This window comes from Lathamus discolor, chromosome 2 (genome assembly GCF_037157495.1).
Source record: "Lathamus discolor isolate bLatDis1 chromosome 2, bLatDis1.hap1, whole genome shotgun sequence".
In the NCBI taxonomy this organism is placed as follows: Eukaryota; Metazoa; Chordata; class Aves; order Psittaciformes; family Psittacidae; genus Lathamus; species Lathamus discolor.
The window spans coordinates 70,143,888-70,168,004 of NC_088885.1; the positions used below are offsets into that span (position 1 = coordinate 70,143,888).

The 24,117-nt window shown below is 40.9% G+C and overlaps 2 protein-coding genes across 9 annotated transcripts in view; one reads left to right on the forward strand and one right to left on the reverse strand.

Moving 5' to 3' along the window:
• ELOVL2 (ELOVL fatty acid elongase 2) overlaps positions 1–14,923 on the forward strand; it is a 41,367-nt gene extending 26,444 nt beyond the window's left edge. Inside the window, exons 4-8 of the mRNA XM_065669287.1 lie at positions 8,124–8,201; positions 9,287–9,458; positions 10,145–10,269; positions 11,834–11,968; positions 12,597–14,923. Of these exons, the coding sequence (XP_065525359.1) occupies positions 8,124–8,201; positions 9,287–9,458; positions 10,145–10,269; positions 11,834–11,968; positions 12,597–12,725 (639 nt within the window). The 3' untranslated portion in view covers positions 12,726–14,923. The remainder of the gene's footprint in view (positions 1–8,123; positions 8,202–9,286; positions 9,459–10,144; positions 10,270–11,833; positions 11,969–12,596) is intronic.
• A 5,342-nt stretch (positions 14,924–20,265) lies between these two features.
• SYCP2L (synaptonemal complex protein 2 like) overlaps positions 20,266–24,117 on the reverse strand; it is a 28,591-nt gene continuing 24,739 nt past the window's right edge. For 7 of the 8 annotated variants that reach the window (XM_065667362.1, XM_065667360.1, XM_065667366.1 and 4 more), the window contains exons 32-36: positions 23,214–23,308; positions 21,665–21,764; positions 21,526–21,584; positions 20,993–21,062; positions 20,266–20,594 (exon numbers count right to left, since the gene is read on the reverse strand). In XM_065667362.1, coding sequence (XP_065523434.1) covers positions 20,535–20,594; positions 20,993–21,062; positions 21,526–21,584; positions 21,665–21,764; positions 23,214–23,308 — 384 coding nt within the window. In that variant the 3' untranslated portion in view covers positions 20,266–20,534. The remainder of the gene's footprint in view (positions 20,595–20,992; positions 21,063–21,525; positions 21,585–21,664; positions 21,765–23,213; positions 23,309–24,117) is intronic. The other variant, XM_065667367.1, reaches the window with a different exon arrangement.

Sequence of the window (24,117 nt, forward strand, 5' to 3'; positions counted from 1 at the left end):
CATCTGATGATTTGGCAACAGCAGAGGACTCAAACAGTGCTCCTCAGCAAGAATGTGTTTTTTCACCTACCCAGTGGGGAGCAGAAGCCAAAAGTCACTATTTTGATATTATGTGGGAGATTCCCATTCTCAGCTTTATGACAATTGAAGTGCTTTCTAATATTAAAGTGTTAACATCCATCACTTGCAGCCCTAAAAAAGCAAAAATGCAGCACTAAAAGACAAACCTGACATGTCATTTTCTGACTTGGCTTAAAAAGTTACCCCAGCCATGAGAAGCCTTGCCTGAAAGATGTGCTTGATTTCATGGTGTGACCTGTGGAGGTGTGAGCTGACATTGCTGCTTTGCCTGCACAGCCTCGACACATTTCTTGCTCCCTGGCTTCTCTGCCACAACAGCCGCTTCCATGAGAAAAACAAGGACTGCTCTGTTGGTCAGACAAGAAACTGCAGAACCCAAACAGGACCCCAAAGGTTTCAAGTTTTAAATGTATTTGAGCTAAACACCAGGTGACTGGTTAAAAGACAGCAGAGCTTTTTAGGTTTGTGCCTTTGTGCAAAGGACTGATTGTGCTACACTGAGCATTGTCCTGCCAAAGCTCCAGCTGGCTTCAGCAGTTGCTGTGGGTGTCTGAGAGTGCAGGATCAGGCCAGAGAGGAGGAGAAGAAACCAGCACAACTGCTTGAAGGTTTGATGACTCCATACTGATTGTCCTCCAGAATTCAAATTAGCACTTTGATGTTTAAATCCCTATTTTGCTTGAAGGTATACAGATAAGTCTTCAGTAGCAGGACTTGGCAAAAAGGATTAACTGAGAACAAAACTACTGATCCCTTCCCCTTGCAGGCTGATTTGGCTTGCCACTAGTAAATGAATGAACAGAAAGTATTTTAATAGGTCTCACTCATGTGAATGAAGCAAACCTGATTTTTGCCACCTTCACATCCTTGAAGGAATTGTGCCCCTGCACAAGGACTGCCCTGTGCTTCCTGAGGCTAACTTTGCTGCAGACAATTGCTGAGTTGTGTTGCTGATCAGATTAGCCCCTTTAGACCTTGATTCTGCAGCTGGAGACTGCCGATTTTTGCCTCCCAGGCTGCAGCTGGGCATGGCTGGCAGTGGCTCAGAGCTCCACATTCTGTGTTTGCTGGGAGCCCAGAGGACCTCATGACTGATCTGCACTGCCAACTGGTTTACTGCAGATTTCACTCTCAGCTCTAGACTGCCAACCAGGCTGGTTTTATTCTGTGTAAAACACTCCCATAATAGTGTTTCTGCCTTTTTCCACAGTCTACTTGCTTGATTGCTATCACAGCTTCTCCTGAGAAGGAGCAGAATGGAAGTTAAGACTTGCAGATGTGCCTGAGGTAGCTTGCACATCCTTTCTTAAGGAAAACAGTCAAATGGGAAAATGGAAATCATCTTGAGTACTGAGTAGCATTATGGTGACTCAACATTACAAAATGTCTCATTTCCAAAGCTTCTCTGTGGCCCTTATTCGCTCTGTCTTTTACGGACTGTGAGCTCTTTAAAGCAAGAGTTACCTATATTTAGAGCATTCTGCATGGTGGTTTCTTATGTAAACACAGCTGATCCCTCCAGTGAGTGCGATTCCAGATTAATTCCTGATTAGAGACATCTGTAACAGTTGTCTTATTCCACCATCCTCCCAGTGCACCTGAACCCCTCTGGTCTCTGTAAGAGAGATTTATCACTTAATAATAAGCTCTGCAACAGATATGAACCACCAAAAAGATACCCAAACAGTTGTTATAATTGTTCTCATCTATTCTTGTTTTTGTTTGTAAGGTTATTATAAAACACACTTTTTCTTGTGATAGGTCCAGAATGGAGTGGGGGCTCCTTAGACATCTAAAAGAAAAAAATATCTCTTTCGAAACAAAAAAATACCTCACTCAAAAGAAAGGGTGTATCTCCAAATGCAGTCTGTCCCGTGTTATGGCTTTAAATGAGAAACATGGTAAACCAGCTGACGGGGGTACCGATGCTGCAATTTTTTATCCCCTCACTTTCAACTCCTGACCTAGTTTAGCTGTCATTGACTATAGTTGATTTGTACAAACTCAAAGCAAGAAGAAGGTTATAGCAAGGAGTCATAACAAATGGCCTGTTTTTAAGTCTCAAAGAGCAGAATCCTCTTTTGAGCCAGAGCTCCATGCACTGCACCATGTGCATGAAGTATCTGGGAACCAATTTTAGCTCCATGAGCTCTAAGGTCAACCAATCCCTAACAGAGGAACCGCTCCAGGACAACTAAGATGTGCCATTAGCATAAGGTCAGATGCAAAGGACAAGGTCTAAAACAAAACAGCTCTGCCCAGCTGCCCTCATCCTACTGAGATGTCTCAGAATTTTTGTGTCGAGTTCAATGCCTCCCAGAAGAGTCGTTTATTAGACTTTAATTTAGAATTCTAAGTCAGGCAAATAGATTTTCTTGAAATCATCAAAACCGCTTACCTCTCCCCATTGAATATAATGGAGAAGTGGGGCACTTGTTTTTGGAGCATGCCTTTATGTACATGAAGCTTAGATGCAAGTCCTGTGCTTAAATTAAGCAGGCTGCATGTGCACTGCTGAGCGGTCAGAAGACAGTTCCTGCCACCCTTGTACTACAGGAGAAACCTACATCAAAAATGTGTTACTGGTTGTGTACTCTTCTATACCATTAAGTGTTCATGGACCCAGATCAAGTCTACTGATCCAACAATTTCTAGTAACATTGCCAAAAATCTGCATAACGAAAAACAAGCACCACCTTTTTATTTCAATGAAAATAAAACTTTTAGCAATCTCACTGAATAAAAATACGCTTTTCCTCTACACAAATATCCTCCTAGAATCCTAAAAATATCGACTAGGAGCAGAAAACCAGCTGACTGTGAAAAGCAATCAGATCTTTGCACATTTTAAAATTATTTCCTATGCAAGTGAACTCACAAACCATACTCCAGGGATGCAGTCTGAGGCACCAGAGGCCAAGATAAGGTTAAAACTTTTGCAATTCCAATGATACATTTAAACTGGAAATAAAGGAGGCCAGTGCTGATCTCTGAATTGTGAAATTACTCAGGTGAGGCTGCTCTCTCTCATTAATAGGAAAAGACATAATCTCTTCCATAGTCTTAGGCTGCTTTCCCCAGCAGTAAGTATCACCTCTGCCCTATTTAAATTAAATCTCAGCTAGTCGCCCAGGTCTCACTCAAGTCCTTTTGTCAATCAGGCACTGAGAAAACCAGGACACTGGCACCATCTGAGTCAGATTAAAAGGGAGATCTAGAGATATGTGCCATTGATGTCTCAAGCTGCCTGTATCCCCAGGTAGCTCCACCTGTTTACTACACCTATAGGATCTGTAAGCAAGCAAATACATCCACGTGGGGAAGCAGGACTTGCATGTGAGTACCCCATGATTCAAGGCAAAAGAGAAAAAGCAGAACCGAACATGTATTGTAAGTTCACTATATTTTTAGTGAAGTCAGAAGGAAAGACTTTTTCCTCACAGGAATTCAACAAAAAATACCTTCACTTTACCTAGTAGCTGAAAATTCATCCCATAATAGAGTCCAATTTCTAAGTTATAGTCATGATTTGTGAATCTGTAGGTACCAAGACAATGTGAGGCTTTTCAGGAGTACAAGAATTACCTTTTCTGTGTCCTCTGACAGCAGGGTAAGGTCAGAAGCACAATATGTCACAACCATTTTTAGCCCTACACATTGCAGCTGGGATTACATCTCACAAATTACTAGAAAGCCCAGTATAATACCTGGATTTAGAATAACGGGGGGGGGGGGGAAGGAACAAATTAAAAAATAGGAGCACTTAAATTCAATTTTATTCCATCATTATAATGGTTGGCATCAGAAGCATTTGCTTCCTAGCTGCACAAGTGTTAAAAAGATAGAGCTTGAGTAATGGAAGGTCTAAGTAAAGTTTTAATAACACAGGTGATGAGGAAAGATAAAAAAGACATAGATCCCAGCTGATTTGAACTGTCCTGGAATTTTACTGAATTTTACTATAGAGATTCAACTTCAACATAACGATTTTTTTTTTAAGATTATAATAAATGCTTGTTTACTGCTTCATAAATTGTTCAGAGATTAGCAAACGTAAAATTAGCAAAGAAGTAAAGAATTATACCAGATCCACAAGAACTGGTGCTTGAGGTGAAGGTTTCCTTTGAAGTAATTCTTTAATTAGGACAGAAAGACTGTCTTAAACTTAAGGGAGCAAGACAAAGAGAAAGAGATGAGAAAACAGAAGAGATCACGTGCACCTTTCTACCTTTTGGAAGAAGGGAAAAGTGAGGAAAAAACCCCAGACAGCAAGAGGTCAGCGAGTGCAAAGTGGTGAAATGTACAGACAAAAGCAAACCTCTCTTTTGAGCAAATCGTAACCTTGAACAGCATTCAATTCCCAGGTGTTCCTCCATCTTAATCAAATAATTTGTTTAGAGAGCTAAGGAGCTGACTTTGTTGTCCTTGCCTGCAGTTATTCTACGCTGGACACGTTATCCTTACTTCTCAGTTTTCATCCTCTGAGTATCATCATCAAACTTGCTAATGGTGTATTCAACTCCTGCATCCACATCACTGATAAATATATTTAACAGCTCTAGCCCTAGAAATGAACCCAGAGGAACACCACTAGTGACCAGTTGCAAGCCAGATGCTGGTGCCTTACCCTCTTTCTCCTGACATGGGGGAATATCTTGCTGCTTCCAGACATATTCTGTCTGAGAAAGCTCAACATGCACAGAGCTTTTCCTACAACTCAAATAGCACAGAAAAATACCAGTTAGTGGAAATAGAAACATCTATTCAGGAAATCATGTTGCTTTCCCTTCTATCCTACCTGTAGGGGACAGATGCAGGAACAATATAGAGCTATGAGATTTTTAAGGCTAAAAGCTTGAAATAAGCAGGACACAAGCCCCTGGATCCAAGCTCTTGCTGCTTAGTCTGCTCATCACCAAGGTGAGAGATTTTGGCATCATATTCTGGCACCTGCTGCCTGCCTGCTCCCCACCGCACCTGAGATTTCTTACAGAGGAACCAGTTCTCATTCCTGAACAGTTGGATTCCCCATTAAAAAAAAACAACCAACCAACCAACCAAAAGTGCATGAGTTGGACTGCTGCAGGAAAGCAACTGTTGTGAACCCTCATGCTGTTTATACTTGAGCAGATGAGGGAAGGTAACATATTAGTAAGACCTGTAGTCTGTTAAGTACAACATTAGGGCAACAGCAAAATACAAAAACTTCATTAATTGAGAGGATGTTGCTTCTTAGCAGATTTTTTTCACAAAGCAGCACTTTCTTCTTGACGTGATCTGATTTTCCAAATAGCTTTGAGCAATGTGTGTCAATATTACTTTCAGGATAGGCTGCCAAGAATGTAAAGCATGCAAAGAATTGGTTTTAGAGAGAATTTGTATTTTGAAAGAGAGAGGATTTCACATCTCTTTAATACATGATGCAGTTGCACCCTCTCCGCATGATTAATAAATATCAGCTCTGCAGAGTTGTGAGAGCACTCAGCACATGAAAAGGAACAGAACTGAAACAGTACAAGTAACATATGAGTTTTGTATGAGAAAGTAAGAGACATAGTAACTGAACATCTTGTGTCAAGGTACCACCTTCTGTTCCAGACATGCAGCTGGCTCATTTGGTACCATTGGTTGTTTCCCTTACATGTTATTGGTAACCAATATGAAAAGCATGCCCTAGGATCACCAAGATTCCCAAAATGTACTCAGTCTTCCAAGTTCCCCCACTATTTTTTATTAGCAAAATAAAAACCAGACATTTCGAAAATTAGCTTGCAAAGTGAAAAAGTCAAAACTCAAAGTGGGTTATCCTCTTTTCCCTGAAAGAGACCCAGCAGCATGTAAGATTCCTACAACAGAGAAATGTTGAGCTACAGAAAAGCTGACATGAAATAGCAAGGTTAAGACAGTCAAAAGGGATCTTAACTATAAGCTGTGGCTCTTGAAACAGACACAAATCAGAGGGAACTCTTTTGCCAAATCAAACATCTGGGGAATATGCAGACAGTGTGATCTGTAAAAACTGGTATTGTACAGAATTATGGAATAACAAACAAAAGAAATTAAAGAAAACCCTGCAGTCAATGTGATATTCTTACCCCAGCTCAGCCACCTCCTATTTGGAGAGTACACAAAGGTGGCAGCTACCCAGAACAGTAAACATGCAGTAACGTCTCCCCATCCCTCATGAAGCTGGCACCTATTGCCAGCTACAGCACAGGCACAGATCTGGGGACCAAGGATACGCCACAGGAGGGATAGCTGGGGAACTGCATGCCCTCTGCCTCCTAGCCTGGGAACAGAAATGACCCCTTTGCCACTCAGCTGCTTTTTGAAAGATGATAGGGAAATGAAGTGGCGCAATTTACTTTTCTCAAGTTTTAATTCCTTTCTCTTCAACACCTCCGCAGGTTAAGTTAGAGAGGTATGACCCATGCCCCCCTTCCCACCTGCCTGGCACAGCAGGGAAAGGAGAGGAGCCCACGTCCCACCCCAGTGTGCTTGCAGGCACAACACCCAGGCAAAGGCCAACTTGTCAAGACAAGCTCTGATCTCAGCTGCACCAAGCATTTGTATAAGGATCTCTAGATAGGTTTCCATTGTTTAACCCATTTTTAGGCTCTGGTCCCACCCTCTTTGGTTTGATGCACTCTGTGAATGAATCCACCAAACCATGGCTGGTCAGAAAAGGAGTGGGTTTGTTTTGGTTGTTATATAGTAATTATTACAAAACACTCATTCATTGTCTTTTTGTCTCTCTCTGCAATCTCTGGGTTATTTTGGCCACATACACCAGCTATGTTGGAATTACAGGGACAATCACAGAACTGCAATTCAGAGGACAAAAATCGTAGACTCTGGCTCTCAAAGTTTCATTGCTTTTGAATATGAATTTATAATAAGCATTCTGGGGTATCTGACAGATCAGATAATATCATCAATTTTTTTTTAATTTATTTACTCAAGGAATTAATTCTGTTTTATTATCGAGAACATCTCTGCTTCATTTTTATATAGATTGTCATGTACACACAGGAGGGTACTTTTCAGTCTGAAGAAAACCTTGAGTTGAAAGCAACCCACTTCTCACAGCATAATGCTTGGATGTATTTCTTCCATCATCAGTCACTGCTTCCTCTGTAGAGACAGAGACTGACCCCAGAACATAAATTGTTTGCATCCCCACAAAAAAAAAAAAAAAAGAAAGAAAACCAAAACCCCAACACTTTTCATACATTCAATAAGAAAGATACTAAAAATAAAAATAAAAAAAGAAAGAGAACCAATGAACTCCACATAGCATTTGCAGACAGCAGATTATGCTCCCTGTTCCAAGAAGGCTGCAGAATGCTTTTTAGGTGGTCATTACCATAAAAAAACATCAAAAGTCACCATATCGCTTTCTAGAAAGCTTCTGCTCCATCACAGTGTGGTAGCCCGACATTTCATTGCTTTGTCTGCTACCCAGTGCAACGTGTGCTAAATCTAAGAAATGTTTTTTGTGTCTATTAATGTCTCCAGCACCATGGCCACTGTGCTCTGCTTCATCCTGTATCTAACAGCGTAGGCAAAAGAGATGTGTATGGCATAAAGAGATATTTCTCCCATTACACTACTTTGGATTTGACTTCTGTTTGCTTGCTTGGCATCAGGGAATTTTTCTCAAGAGCAGTTTTGCACAAGTAGCTGTTTTAAGCTCTGATTATACTACTTCAGGGCAGAGATACAATATTCAAGCATGAGCTTTGGAGTGAGGATCAACGCATTAAGTAACAAGAGATTTTAGCAAATGCCTTGAAGGCTCTAAAGACAAAGAAATGTAAAATATATACCATTCCAGTGTACATCTCCAATACAACTTGATGCCTTTCCTATTTCAAAACAGAAGATGTTACCAAGTTGTCTGGTTTAAGAGCATCAGTTCATGAAAGGAGTAGGAACATACTGTATATCCATGCTGCTTTTTTTAATAAACACAGAAAAATCACAGAGGTAAAAACTACTACATCTGTTCATGAACATAATTGCTCTGGTTTCTGTTCCAGCTCATTCTTGCCACATGGGAAGGAGGCTACAACTTGCAGTGCCAGAACCTCCACAGTGCAGGGGAGGCCGACATCCGGGTGAGACATGGCAGAAGCTCAGCCCCCAGTACCCACAGCATTCCTGTCCTCCATGTTGCTGGTGCAACACACACCTGTGTTCACAACAGTTATCAGGATGTTATCAGAAGCATCTTTAACATGAGGGTTTTAATCAATACAGATGCATCCTTGCCATGGAAAGCATGACAGGGAGTGTTTTGAAAGTCATATGTGAAAATTTGTGATGGAAAGACTGTTGACTATTAAGATGGAGTATATGGATCATCTGAAAACTCATAACAAAAATCAGTCTTTTAAAACATAACACTTGTTGGGCTGTAGCTGGGAATGGATTTAAGCCCAACTCAACTCTGGAAAACAGCAGACATTGCTGGCTTCACTCATCTCTAATTTCAACCCTTATTTCAGCATCACAGCAATTCCATGTATTAAACTTTACATTCGCCATGTCAGTCTTACTTTCCAGTTAACACTATAGCTCAGGAGCATGAGGTTACAAAACTTTCACTAACCCTTAGAATTTATGTGTATCATGGCAAAGAAAAGGTATTTTCCCCCTTTCTGTATTAACTGACTGTTCTTAACTGTTCTAGAACATATCCTGAGCTCTGATAAAGTGTCTCAACTCTAGAGGAGGATATATCCCATTGTAATGAGTGTCAAATTTGGATTATTTAAGCAGCAGCATCAGCCAGCAAAATCTGTTCTGTTTCAAGAAAGTGTAAATGGTAGCACCCTTAAGAAACAAAAAAAAGAAAACCCCAAAACCCTGAAGATAACAAAAAAAAAAAACAACCCACACAATTGTATCTTTGAAGAAAAAAAAATAGAACAATTTGAAAACCCTTCCTCAAAGCTTGTATTTTTAAAATTAATTTAGATATATATATATATACAATCACATTTTAAAAGTCATCTGTTTTTTATAAACAGCCTCATTCAAAAGGGAAATAAAATTTAAGCCAGAGCTTGAGCTCCTCCTTCAGTAAGATATTGATGCCTTTTAGGAAGTTGCATGCCTAGTGACTGATGAAGTACAGCAATATTTAAGTCTTTTTATGGATAGATGTTGATCTCCTGCTCCTTTGTTCTTGCTTGTGCAGGTAGCCAAGGTGCTGTGGTGGTATTACTTTTCCAAAGCAATTGAATTCATGGACACTATCTTCTTTGTACTGAGAAAGAAAAGCAGCCAGATCACCTTCCTTCATGTGTATCACCATGCCACTATGTTTAACATTTGGTGGTGTGTTCTGAACTGGATACCTTGTGGGCAAAGTAAGTCTGTTTGCTTAATCACCTGGGGCTTAAATCACCTGCTGCTGGAGTGGAATCACATCACCATGCAAAGCAAGTGTGTCACAGTGCTATATGATAGCACCTTTAAGATTCATAGCCTTACAGAACAGCTGAACACCTGCAGGCAGCAGTAAAATTAAAAGCATGGTTAAAAGTTCAGGCCAAAAATATCTGAGTGTTAGGCCCTAGATTTTCCACTTAGCTGACACTGTCTCTCACATTTACTTCTCTTCAAACCACTTTTAGGCAGAATAACTCTGCTATGGTACATAAGAGTGATCACATACAAGACCTACTCCAAAAGTGGATGTAAGAGGAAGCCATGACCCTCGTAAAGTCAGCATCACCGATGACAGAAGAGCTCAATAGCATGTTATAGGTTTAACCCCTTTATGCATCAATTTGACATTCTGCTTTAGCAATATACTTTACTTACACAATCACTAATTAGAATACCAGCTTGAGCTTGTTTGGTTTTAAATAAGAATACATCTCATTCACGTAGTAGGGCTACTGGACAGCCAGAACTGGTTGATACAGTCTTACATTTCATACTGAAATTGCTGAATTATCATCATCCTTTGCTTTATTACATTTTGGGTTCAATAGACTTCACAACAGTAATCTCCAAACGGCTTGACGTTTTCCTTAACGGATTTTTACAGGTTTCTTTGGACCCACTTTGAATAGCTTTATCCATGTGCTTATGTATTCTTATTATGGACTGTCAGTCATCCCTTCTATGCGCAAGTATCTCTGGTGGAAGAAATACCTCACTCAGGCACAATTGGTATGTATCTATTTTACTCCAATATTTAAGTACCAGAAATCCTTTAAAACACCAGAGGGCAAATTAATTATAAATATTGTCATTTTCAGAATTCAGCCAGTTATAATTCTAGTATAACAAGGCTGTCATACAGAATAAGTCACTAGTATGGCCTGGTATAACTTAATAAAGGAAACAATGCTTAGAAATATTTTCTACAATAGAGTAGAAAGTCTGTAGTCCATAGAATTCCACCACTTTTCATCTCTTGCGCAGAAAATGGACAATGCTTAATCATGGCAAATAGACTGATTAAAAAGTTATAAAAGGTGTCAACAGAGCCAGCTCCAAGACAGACCCACTGCTGGCCAAACCTGAGCCCACCAGCAAAGCTGAGGGCACCTCTGTGATATCGTATTTAATAAAGGGTAAAAAATACTGCACAGCAACTGAGAGAGAAGGGGGGAAAATAGGGGCTTAGGGGAAGGTGGGTTTAGTTTCATTTCTCATTATCCTCTGTTGTTAATTGGCAATAAATCTTCTTGAAGTCAAGTCTGTTTTGCCTGTGATTATAATCAGCAAGTTTCACCAATTACCCTCCCTGCCCTTACCTGAATCCACAAGTTTCATCGTATTTTCTCCCCCTACTCTACTAAGGAGAGGAAGCAAGAGAGCAGCTGGGTGGTCACCTGGCAGCCAACCAGGGTTAACCTACCACACTGTGGTACAACTACAAAATGCAAAATCGTGTAGGATGGAAGTTGTGTGACTTCTTAAAGTCTACTCCAACAGTTGCTGTAACCAAAAAGCTGAGCAACATCACAAGCTCCCATCAACAAGATATAAGGCTTGATGTGAAATAAAGTTCCTTTTACTTTTTCATCTTGGGGGCTGTTCATATTATATGGGAGTTCAGATGTTTGCAGTGAGCTTGAACACACCTGTGTAGAAATGTGTTTTGCAAAGGCCTCTTCTCTGAGATGAGGCCATCCCTATAGTTGAAAAACGCTGCCCTGCTTGAAACGCACCTCAGCACACTGGATTGAGGGCATGCTCAACTGACTGGGGAGAATCAGATGCACTAGCATGGGCTGTGGTTCGCAGTCTTAAGTACAACTAGTCTTCTACAATTCCTTCTCCATCTTCATTTGTCACCATCTCAACTGCATTAATGCAAAACTTCTCCTCAGACCTGGGATTTCCATTTTCTGTTCAGACTCCTAAAGCTATTGTCTGGAGTCTTCCAAATTTTCTTAAGTTCCTGCCCAGTAACAGTGACAACACTGTAGCTGGCACAACATGGTCTAGAGGATAGAACAACCCCTCTTAAAAAGAAAGCTTGCATTTTGCCAACTAGTCTTATTAACTTACATTTTTAGAAATCTGACCACTGATAAGTTTTTTTAATTCCATAAGAGGGCCATTTTAACTTAACCCTCACAACAGAGTCACAAGTTCAGAAAGGGACAATTTTCAAGAGTATTCAAAGCTTCCAAAGAGAAGAACTAGATAGCATTGTTATATCTGATTTAGCTAGCACTGACCCTTTCTCAGCAGATACTCATGCATGATCTTTCCTCCCCAGATCCAATTTCTGCTCACTATTGTGCACACACTCAGTGCAGCTGTGAAGCCATGCGGATTCCCATTTGGCTGCCTCATGTTCCAGTCCTCCTACATGGCCACACTGGTCATTCTCTTCATAAACTTCTACATCAAGGTAAGAAGTATTCCAAGAGCTCTCTGACAACACTGGAGGATAAGAGAGAACTTTTTGGATAGCAGTCTTGATCAACTCACATGTATTTTAAGTGCTGAGGTTCTTTCTTACATCTGTATTAAAATACACATCAGCTCAGAATGATAGCTACAATAATATCTGCGAAACAGTTATTCAGTAGCAATGACCTCCCCATTGCAGCTCAGCTCTTCTGCACTTGCACAGCAAGTCAGGTACCACATACCACAGACTTCGGAGGTCTGACCTTGCTCTGTTGGGCACCTTTTTTGACTGTACCTCCTTCCCTAGGGAAAAAAAGAACAGAAACAAGCAACTCTGCATTGTTTACTTCAACCTTTTTTAGCAGGGAATGCTCCAGGCTGCTTGCATACATAGATCTTTTAGTGAAAAGGACTTAAAATCTCTTCCAACGTTAAGAAGTGTTACAGTAATGCTAGTAAGGTAATGTTGCCTACGACAGTGCAAACAATACATGTATATATTTGCTTCAGACTGTGTTACATCTGCATCAACAAACACCAGACAGCTTGATTTCTCAGTTAACCATAAGCAGTGTTTGGGGGCACTAAATAAACCCAAGTATTAATTTTGGATTTTGCTTTTATAGACATACCGGAAAGCACCTTCAAGAACAGCTACAAAGGAAACCCCTGCCACAACAGAAATCAAGAACGGTTTCCATAAGGACTACGTTGCTGCTGCCAATGGATTCCTGGACAATAAGAAAGCACAATAAGTATGGTGCTTCTTGTGCTTGTTATTTTTTTTTTCTAAGGAAAAAAAAAAAAGGGAAAAAAAAGGAAGACTGAATTACAAGCTTTAGCTTAAAACCTGTTTGATTACATTTATCAGTTCTTTCTACCAGACACTTATTAAGGTACCACTATTTAGGTTTTAACAAACTTGCTCTGTCAAAGATCACCATTGGAACAAAGGCGGCCAAGATCTTTATCCTGTGAAAAAGAAAACCTTTGTGATCTCTAATGCTGACACAAAAACGCCTTATCAAACACTTGATGGGTAAACCCACCAATGCCTTCAAAAGGTTAGGACTCTGTTCAGACTAACGCAGTGAGCACTTTCTATGCTAGAGAGAGGTCTTGAGGCAAGACCTCAACAATCCACCTAAGACATTCAGCTAAACTGTGGCTGTAGTCAGGAAAAGGAGGAAGGGGAGAGGAGAAATGCTGGGAATCATACATTTTCCATCATCATTCTCCTCTTTGCTTCTTCCCAGATGTTCCCCAAAGCTTCCATTGACACCAGCAAGATACAGCCATCCCTTTGGTTGTGTGGGAGCCCTGAGGAAGGGCATGCACTGTACTTGCTTTAAATATGTGCAACCTGACTCAGATGCCACAAAGGCTGTCAGGAGCATTCTGCTTCAAGGGGTTTGGAATGGTAGCACATGGGATTGCCCAGTATGGCATTTAGAATACATGATATCAAATCATGATAGGAGGTTTTGAGCAAAACAAGTCATTTCGGATGTGCTAGATCAATCACAGTTCTGAGTAAATGAGTTCTGAGCTCAACAACTAACTGAAAACAAAACCTTTGAGTGTTTAACGTGCACAAAGTTAATCCTACACAAATACTGTAATTTGCCACAGACTGACATGTCACATATTGATAGACCAGAAGATGCAGAAAATCTTCAAAGTGAATTCAGCAACAAGCAAAGCACATAATAAAGGAATTTCTGTGCTATGTGGGCCTTAGTCAGACTGGTTTCTGACTGGAGAAACAGATGCGACTGAGGCACAATCCTCTGTAGGGAAAGCAAGGAGATATTTACTGTCTGCAGCTGTAACAGCTTATGTCTCATATAGCCAGTCACTATCCTTTCTGCTCCAGTTAGCTGCATTTACCTCCCACTTCAATGATGAGAAATGAAAAATACCCAAGGTAAGTTTGGGGATCTGCTCACACAGTTTTCTTTGCAAAGTGGATAAAACCTTTCTGCTCCAGCAGAAAACTGAAATCCCAAAAATGCTGCAGCACAGGAGGTACATTTGGACAGCCTGGCTGCTAAACTGCACCGTTATGAACTCAGTAATCAAAATAACTGAAATGTTCAAACACTTTTACACCACCACCAGAGACAGGTGCATATTCACATTTTCTCCCTTTTCATGAAACTGGCCACAGTGAAAGTGTTTTGCTTTAACATTCAATAAGGAGAAAAGGCAGCAACCAAAAAACCAACTACAACCCCAAAGCTTCCCACTGGCCCTTTTAGAACCTTTGCTTTGTAGATCTTTCTGGTCTATACTCACAGATTGTAAGAAATTAGTAGGTTTGACCGAAGGTGTTGTACATAGCTCTAAGTAAAGGGAGAGCCTGAAAGCTCTGCAGACATCAGCTTGATACTGGAAGCAGGAGTAGAGACAGAGTGAAATGGAAGACCTGACAAGTTAGCAAGAGGCAAATAGCTGAACCACTTGTCTGAAACAGGTAACAAAATAGATTATGTGGCCCAGCGTGGATTTTAGACTGAATGGAGTCCACAACCTTTTAATGGCAAAGCATGCATTTGACTATCAAGGTGGACAGCGTCAGCGTGCTATGTGTTGAAGTTTACTGTAGCAACCAAACCCACAGATACTGTCTTCTGTTTTGTTGAAACATCTTTTAAAAGAATAAATAAATAAATAAATGCCTTACTCAAAATTCAAAGGGCTTGGGAAAAAAAAAAAAAAAAAGAAATAAAAAAGAAAAGGGAAAAAAAAAAAAAAAAAAAAGGAAAACCAAGATGGTCTCACCTTGCAGATCCAGACCACCCAGGAAGGCTGGAATCAGGTATGTTTAAAACTCTTCAGATTTGTCTTAACATCTTCCAAATGCTGCAATTTTGAATAAAAAGCAGCACTGACTTTTTAAACTGATTTTCCTGTAATGCATAACACTGTAAATAAACAAATTTTACTATCAGGCTGTCTCCACTCCTATTTAAGTCACCAGATTGCTGGGAACTGCTTATTTGAGGCTCCTTTTGTTCTCAAGCTTTTTCAAAAAACTCTTAGGACATTCATCTTGGACTGAGAAACAGCCTCCATAGCTTTACACACTTTCATTGCTTTGATGCAATGCTCACCTGTGGTTTTTAAGCAACCATTGGCTGTGCTGTGCTTTGTCTTCCCCGTTGACTGGGCAGGGGGTATTTGTGTATATCATCCTCTAATTAGGTTGATAAGGAACAGTTTTTTTACAGCATGCACATACAGCATGTTTGCACTTCTTTATGTAAGATACCTTTCTACAGTAGAAGGAATACTCCCATCCCTCCTAGACAGTCCTGCATCTTGACAGTGATTCTACAGGGCAAAACAGGCTCCTGCCTTTGCTCCTCTCAGGTATAGTTCAGGTGTATGAAGCAGATGTTGTGAATACCCCATTGAGCTTGCTTTTTCCATGCAGAGAGAAAAACCCTTCCAGCCCAAACTTCAATCCAAACAGACTTGTTAAAATTATCTGGGCTCTGGTGCCTCCCTGCTTCCGCTCTCTCGCTTTGCAGACTCTGGGCTGGTGAGATCCTTTAGATGCACTTGTTTTAAATGGCTAAAAAGAGCAGCCTTGACTTTGATGGAGGAAAATTTCCAATTACTACATAGAAGAATGACCACTGCATCCCACTCATTAGTTCAGGTGAGTTTGACTCCCAGTTTTTACTGTCATTTAATGAATTCTGTAGTGCCCACACACAATACCACAAACATCTCTAGATTTTGCTGTGCATGACAGTATGAGGCACAGTGAAGCACAAATTGAGCATTCACAGTTGAGACAGTGAAGATGGAACTTACAGAACACCATCTCTCTGCCCAAACTTACCTACCTGGGGTAAGAAAGCCTGGCTTACCTGTTCTTTGCTAAGATATGGAACCCTGTCAGTCAGGCAGTCCAGACTTCTTTACTGGCTATGTGGCTTCTTGTACTTGCTGTTTCTGCTATATAAAGGCCTTAAAATACCTCATTTGGAAGCTCTACCTAACAAAAATAAGCAAACAAATCAGCAGTCAGCAGCCTAGAAAGAAGCATGTGAATTTCCAGCAACTCCTGTACAGACTTTGCAGCAATTGACACATTTCCTCAAAAAGGCAAAACCTAGGCTTGAATAACTGTTTAAAACTGACAAAAAGGGAAGTCTGGTGAACTTCAGCAGATGAAGCTCTGTTAGGACAGAGAAAGGAACCACTGAGATTATCTTGAATATACGTGAACATTCTAAAATTTTATCCTCATAAAACAATCAAAAATCTTCTGAGTTTCAGAAAATGTTTAACTACTTCTGAAAGACCTGATTACTGCTTGGAGCACATTCAATAAAACCATATGAATGGGATAAAGGATTAGGATCTCAATACCATAAAACTGAGGCAGCTGTTCCTTTTCACTTTCCCTGCAACCTACCAAGTTGCATTTACAGGTCTTGCTCAAGAGCATGGAAAACAGACATTTAGTGTCCTGCTCTGGCCAAGACCACCAGAACCCACAACTCCTTGTTTCTGGAACAATATTTTGGGGCTTACATTATTTGAGCCTGAAGAAGATTAAGTGTTCCATGGAAATGGAATGGTTTAACAATAGGCTATAACTGAATAAAGGGTGTAGACATGCAAACACTTGACCCTGCTGTTATGGACCCCCCATATATGTGGGAGGATAGGGAGGTTAAAGCAGAAGAGAGAAAGCTATTGAGTTTCATTCGCTCACTTCTGGTTTTGGATCTTAGCAGCTTCCCAAGGAATGAAGAGGCTGCTGAGGTGTGCCATGGCTCAGCTTCACAGGGCTTCACTCTCAGTCCAGCTATAAGTAATGCTTTCTCAATTCTTCCTCACAATAAACAAAAAACACCCAAAAAGATATGACCAGGAAAGGCTCTGTTGCTGTGCTTGGTTCCAATACAAAATAGCTTGCAGCTGTTCCTGGAAACTCCTCTATTTTCCAGTGCCCCACTCATTTAGACACAGTCCTACCACCTGCAGAAGCAGAACCTACCTGCCCCAGCACGCTCCTGCCTTCTGAGAGCAGGACAAGCCAACTCTAGGCCAGGACTAATGCAGACACACAGTTCCTCTGGTCCATCTGACCATTTCCACCCACAGAGGACACCCCTTTATCTGGCCTTGTGCAGCCTTCACATAGCTTTGCCACTAGGTATCGCTAGCCCTCTAGACCTGAATTGGACCCTTGCACTGATGCAGAACATGGAGGTAAACATGCACTTGGCACAGTGTCATCCCCTGAAAGAGACAGGACAAAGATAGCAGGGGTTGTAACAAGGTTTAATATTAAACTGATTCAGAGCTTAAAATGCATGAAGCAGTTGTACTAAACCTGCATTTTGCATTTCCCACTTCTTTTTGTGGGTAATGAGTGGGTTTTGTACTTCAACATCCACATAATCTTTGTTGTTCTGGCTCAGAAGAAGAGAGCAAAAATTGGACTATATCTATTTGCACAGAAAGGGAAAAAATAAATAAAAAAAAAGCTGGATAAACAGCACTTAAAAGAGCATAAGTGAGCAGCCAAAGGAAAAATGCCAAGGTCAACTACCTACCTTCTAAAAGGAAACATTAGGGTAACCTGTCTGTGTTGACAAGGTATGATCTGGACAAGTCAAATGGACTTGGAACCTTCAGGGGACTTCAGCAAAAACATGCTGAACTTAGTAAACAGCACAAGAAGTGGTATGGGGTGGGTTGTCCAAAATCAGAGTTATTCCTGCCTCAGATGCTGTCTCCAAACACAACTGCTACCATCTACAAGCAGAAAGACCATTAGGAAAGGCCACAACTTCCAGCATATCCTCCCAGCTTGGGCATTTCACAGGTTGCCAAGCTCTCGCTGAGCTTCTCAAAAGATGAGGTGTTTTATACGAAGACATAGAAAAAGTGCAGGAGTAGGAGACATCTAAGCTGTATGGCATCTTTTCTGCTCTCCCGTACCACTACAAGCAGACTTTTAGGGTTCAGATTTTTCCAATAAAACAGTTAAAAACAAGTGTAGGCCCATACAATATTACGATACTTCTTAATAAGTAAGGGATCCTGATTTCTCCTTTATCCACACCCTCTGAAGTGTTCAACACTCACCTTCCAAGCTTTGTAGCAACAGGTTACATGGGCATTCAACGACAGATGCAGCAAGCATCAGTCCTTGTCCTGTAAATTACCTAGCAAAGATACTAGGATGAAAAATGTTCCTAAATTTTTACAGTCACAGAAGACACCAACAGCATTCTACCAAAACACATGAAGAGTGGGGAAACAGCAAAACAAAACTTGGTACACCTCTACTCTGTTGTGCTGATAAAATCTGAATGCTTAGCATCGCTTAGAGAGGAATGAATCCATCAAACAACATCTTAGAAAGATCAACCATTATTGTATTTAAAATAAAAAAATAAAATTTTTTAAGCTGTTAAACCAGAGACAGACATCACATCTCCTATCTCAACTCTTTCCTTTGGGCAATAAGCTCCTTGGAAATACTGATGAGCAACTCTAAACTGGCCAAGGCAACATCCACCCCAAAGTAGATGACACATGCCTGCAGGATGCAGGTTATCAGCACTGTTTCTTCATGTTCCACAAGGTCATGGGTAATAAATCCATGGGATACAGGCATTTACCCAGCAAGTACTAGAAGTAGCATTTTGGTACTTAGGATGGGGAGAAATATTGCACAAAGCATCTCTTTATATTCACTAATGCAAACTCTGGGTTAGCGTAACAAGCAACAGTGCAGTTCATCCTAGCTCCAGGATCTTACTACTAAGGTAAAAAAACCCCAAATGCTTTTCTGGTTTGGATCTCATACAGCCAAAGCAATAAGAAGGATGTTTGCATCACTCTGGCTGATGTCTTAAAGCCTATTTTGGTTAATGACACCGCTGGTGCAACCCCAGCCTACCACCACACCAGTGGGACACAAAGCATGCTGAAAAGTCTGTTACTGGGCTGCAAAACTAAACAGCTTTAGCTGGTGCAAGCAGAGCTGTTCAGAGGCTGCAGCTTCGTCTCCCAAAAGACAGTTATTTTGGCTGAGTGCTTTGAGAGACTGGATTCAAACAGCAGCTAGAAAGATACTGAAGAGCAGCAGAAAGATACAGCATAGTCAGGACACCAGGACTAGTCTTCAAAGTTAGAAGTGCAAGCTAGTGCATGTGAAATCACAGATTCAGCCTTTTCCATTGTGCATAGGAAAGGGGAAGACCAGAGGATCTGCAGCTTTGGGAAGGGCAGGGTTATAGGCCTTTCTTTTGTATCAGCCCAGAAAAAAAAAAAAAAAAAGCAGCAATCGCTCCTTGATGTGGATGAAAGAGTCTCACGTCATGCCAACTCTAGTCAGAGCCACTTAAGATAAAGGAATAAATATTAACTCCAGAAAATGACAATGTGATGGCAACAGCAGCTTTTTGCTGTTTTCTGTTCTGGCACTACCCTGCATGATCTTCTCTAGAAGGAAGAGTTTCAGCCTCCTGAAAGATATCCAGTCACAAAACAAACCCTGGCAGAGTGTGTGCTTGTTATGAAGGTATGTTGTGTGATGGGGATTATTTCCCCAGCTCCAATCCACACAGCAATCCAAGGTCGGTTTTATAAGATAAGTGGACAGAAATACAAATCTTAGAAACATGGCATGTTCACACAAATTCAGTAAGATGCACTAGAACCAACACTGTGTCTGTAATAGCATTAGAAGCAGTTTGTGAAGAGCAACTGTAATTTTGCAAACTCTGTCGGAGCAGAGGATGATGTTCAATAGTATGGTTTATCTGCTACTCGCTTTTAAGAGACGGCGGATGCTATTTTGTCTAATCCTAACATTGCTCACTGTACTTTGAGCTGTCTTAGTTACTGGTTGTAAAAATAATTTCTCCAGCTTCGCTTGCTGTTTTCTCTTCATGCTCCAAGCTTCTTGCCATCCACAGTCTCTAGCTTGCCATCAGGCATCTGGCCAATATCCAGTAGATCCCTCTGTGCTTTCGTCTTTGTTTTCCAGAACTGGGTGGCTCTGATTTCAAGACAATAGTTCCCACACTTCTGCATGCTCACAAGAAACCCTACCTGAAAGCCATACCAGGTACATAGGACTCCTGAGTACCTTTTCAGACATGCACAGTGTATCAGTTGGAAAGAAGTGAGGAGATTCTTATCCTACTGAGCAACATTTTACTTGGAATCAATCATTAAGTGCTTTTACATTTGATAAAGGTATTCGCAGAATATTCAAAGCCAGTATATGTAACAGTTCAGTGGCTAAATTCAGGGTATTTAGTTCATTTTTTATTTCTTTGATATTTAATGGACCCATCATGAAATTTTGCAGAAAGCTTAATCATGTCAGAGGGGCTGAAATTGGACCACTCACTGTGTATTTCTTTTAAGCAAAAAAAAACCTCAGTGTTATTTTCCTCCTCCTCCCCCCTTTTTTTTCTTTTCTATTTAAGAGCGATAAACATCTTTCAACATGACCGTCTTCTCTGCACTGCATAAGGTGCTCAAATATTAAGAGCAATAATGAATTCAGGGGTTTGCTAGTCAGAAGAAACAGTGAAGATGCTTTTTTCTACTGACTTCTTTGTTGGGAGTTCATACTGCAGGGAAGGAAACAAAACACATTTCAAAGGTTTATACAAACACATTACATAAGAAACTGCAAATGTCTTAGAAGCACATTTAGATTCAGCTTTTAATTCTCAAGCATCCACTCTAGAACAAGTGCTGCAGGATGAGCAGCTCCCCATGATATGACTGGTTTTCCTCAGCCCTGCCCCTCTTTTAGAGTGTCCATCAGGAGCACCTACAGTGAGGGACAGGCCTGTGTCCCTGAGCAACTCAGTGCTCACAACAGAAACTTTTCCCTATGGAAAGGCTCAGGATTCCAGCTTTGACAGCTAAAATAAACAAGCTCATGGTTTTCAGCATCTTATGCTCATGTGCTCATCTGTATGAGCACACCACTCATACAGAGCTACTCGTGTGCTGCACATACCGTTGTATTTTGGCTAGTGGTAGCAGAGTCCCAGACTGTTTGACCTAGGGCCGAGTCAACAGACTGAATTCTGTAAGAAAAGTGAGCATAGCTAGTTTGTGAAGAGTTAGTACTTACTGATGAAGCTTGCACAGAGATTTATCAGTAAAAATGAACCTGAGGATTCCCACTTTCACAGCTTTTTTCCCCAGCATTTGCATCAACAGTACCTTTTACTTCACCTTTAATGTTGGCCTCTTTCTGACCCATAGACACAGATGTGGCTAGAGGGTGTACCTTGTTCAAGACCCTGGTATACAGGTCTCTTGAGGTATGTGCCAATCCTGCACAATTTCCCATGCAAAGAGTCCTTCATTGGTTGCACCCTAGTCCCAGTTCAAAACCCTCACAAGGCTGCAAAGACTACAACTGGAGATGCCATACTGGGTTTAGAATATTTCCTGATACACCAGCAAGTGTACCATGAGCTAATCAGTGCCCCTTTTGACCATCAGAGGACTAGCGAGCATGCAGGACAGCTGGCAGAGACGTACCTTTGCTTTTGCTCATTGCAGAAAGAATTCAGTTTGAGTAACTGCGCATTCCAGAAGTCCTAAGAAGAGCCCCAAAGAAAACCCCCATTACATGGGAAAGGGTACCTCCACAGGCTGGCACAAGAGAAGCCATACACACCATTGCATCCTTCTCCATGCTTGCTAAGAGTTGGGTTTCCTTCTCAAGACTGGCAAGGTCTTCAACAAGAGTCTTCTGGAAGGTCTCCAGCTTAGTCAGCCTAGTGTTGGACAGCAGAAATAAGTTTGACACTTTCATGTGCAGAAGCACGAAGGCCATTGCCAACCCCTTCAACATCAAACCTGCCTTTAGGCAGAAGCAAACATCCTTACTGAATTACATGGAGCAGTTTTGTTCTCAGGTATGTCAGAGAGCAAGTGAATAGCTGAACCAGGTTAAACTGAACATAAGTTTAGCTAAACAGCCTGTCCCAAATGCAGGCAGTTACAGAGGGCCAGGACAGAGTGTACAACAGGATTCACGGTGCAATACTTGTCCTGCATGCTCTTTCTCAGCCTTCTAGAATTTCAGCAGATTCCCCTAGCTAAAGACACCACCTTGGCACAAGTAGCCTCTGATGGGTTTTCCTACCATGGGTTTAATGTACACACACTGTGTTACCACAGGATGCCAGTGATTCCTAAACCTTAACCAGCAGCAGCCTTATCTGCTTAGATTTTCCACCTTTCCCATGACAGTAGGATACTAAGACATCATCTGATGGTGAATTTACAGTTCTAGGGTAGGACAGAGTTGGCACAGCTCTGTTCCCTCTCTCCGGTGGCTCCAGTTGGCTCTAGGTTACTTAGTTAATAACATAAAAGCATAGCAGCAGCTCACAGCCATCAGATCTTATCCACCAACTCTTCCACCCCTAAACGTGCCCAATTTTGTTTCTGGAACACAAACTTGCCCATATACCTTAAAAACAAGCAAATTCTACTCATCGAGATCCTATTGATATCAGGGATTTTGCACTTTAAAGGCTATTATTTCATACTATATTTAATCTAAATTCTGCATACTGAATGTGTAGTAGACACAGACACCTGACAGACTTTATCATACCTTAGGCTGTGCTTGTATTTCTTTTATAAGAACTCCATAAATATTATGATTGTTTGGGGTTTTTAAATCTAGCTCCTACAAGAGAAATTTGACAACCTGCAAAGAAAAAGGACCTTCTTTAAACCCCCATCTGGTGAGTTCCTGGAAAATCCACTAACTGCACTTGCTTTGTAGTCCGGAAACAAATTGAGAGAAATGGGTTTATAACAGATCCCTTGACTTTTCTTCTCCTTCACTTCAGTCTCGCTTCTTTTTTAAAAGATGTAGAAACAGAAGCTACTAAGCATAGCTAGAGTGTTTCTAAACACGTTTGTGAACACTGCTAACAATCAGAAGACGGTCCAAGGATTTTATTAGCTCCCAACTGGAGCTTGCTTTGCATTAATTCATCCATCCACTCTCCCCTTACAGGAAAATCGGGATAAATCACAGGAGCTACACACTTCTGAAACTCCGACAAAAAGCAAGAGACATACACACAAGTTATTTTTGCCTACAGTGCAGTAACTTACTGTTAGGTTCACTTACAAAGGGGCATTACTGTCCCTATAAAAATTTACACAAAACTCAAGCCATTTTCAGCCAGCAGTAGACAGCTTACCTGCATTCATGTATCTGGCTCAGCAGCAGGGACATCTTCTTCTCTGAAGTCCTCAGGGCATTCTGTGCACTTATCTCCATCTGTTTGTACCGGGACTAGCCACAGGATGCAATGTCATGGATGAGCAATGGCCCAAGAGAAAACCTAGAAGTCTAATTTGCAAAGTTTTTTCCCTAGAACACAAATCCCACCATGGGTTGCTTCGTGGAAACCACCTTAAGTCAAATTTAAACTGAATTGAGATGACACATAGGCAGGGTACTGCAAATATAAACTGGTTTCATTCAGCCACACTAATTAGACCAACAAACCTCTGTGCAACCCATGCAGCTTCAGGTGTGTTCAAAGCTTTTAAACACAAGGAGACTTCGTGATGAATCAGATACTGTCCCCTCATATTAAACTTGGTTTTATGTCCACATTACTTGCTACAACTAAATCAACAGTAGCAGTAACTTCTACTGCATCTTAAGTATGTCTATACAGTTGAGTGAACCAAGAATAGAGCTTATATACTGCCAATTGTGCAACCAACACCTCTAAGTATCATTAATCCCGAAGATACAAAAGTGTCCTTATGGATTCACACATGTTCTAGCCAATAGGTGCAGCCTGTATTGCTTTGTTATTCGTTATGAAAAATGTGCATACTTTTCATCATAGTGAAAGTGCTCTGTGCTCCAAAAGGGAGTTTCTGTACTTTTGATATACGCCTATGAGGACAACAATGCACAGTTCCAATGTAGGTACACTGCCGCTGCCCTGGATTACCTTTTAAAAAGCTTTGTTCCTTCCCTCTGAAGAACATACTTGAAATGCCTAACCAAATTTGATATTCTAACATCCAAATAAGACAAAAAAGGAAAAAAACTAATTAAAACTTCCTTTACACCTTTTCTGTAAT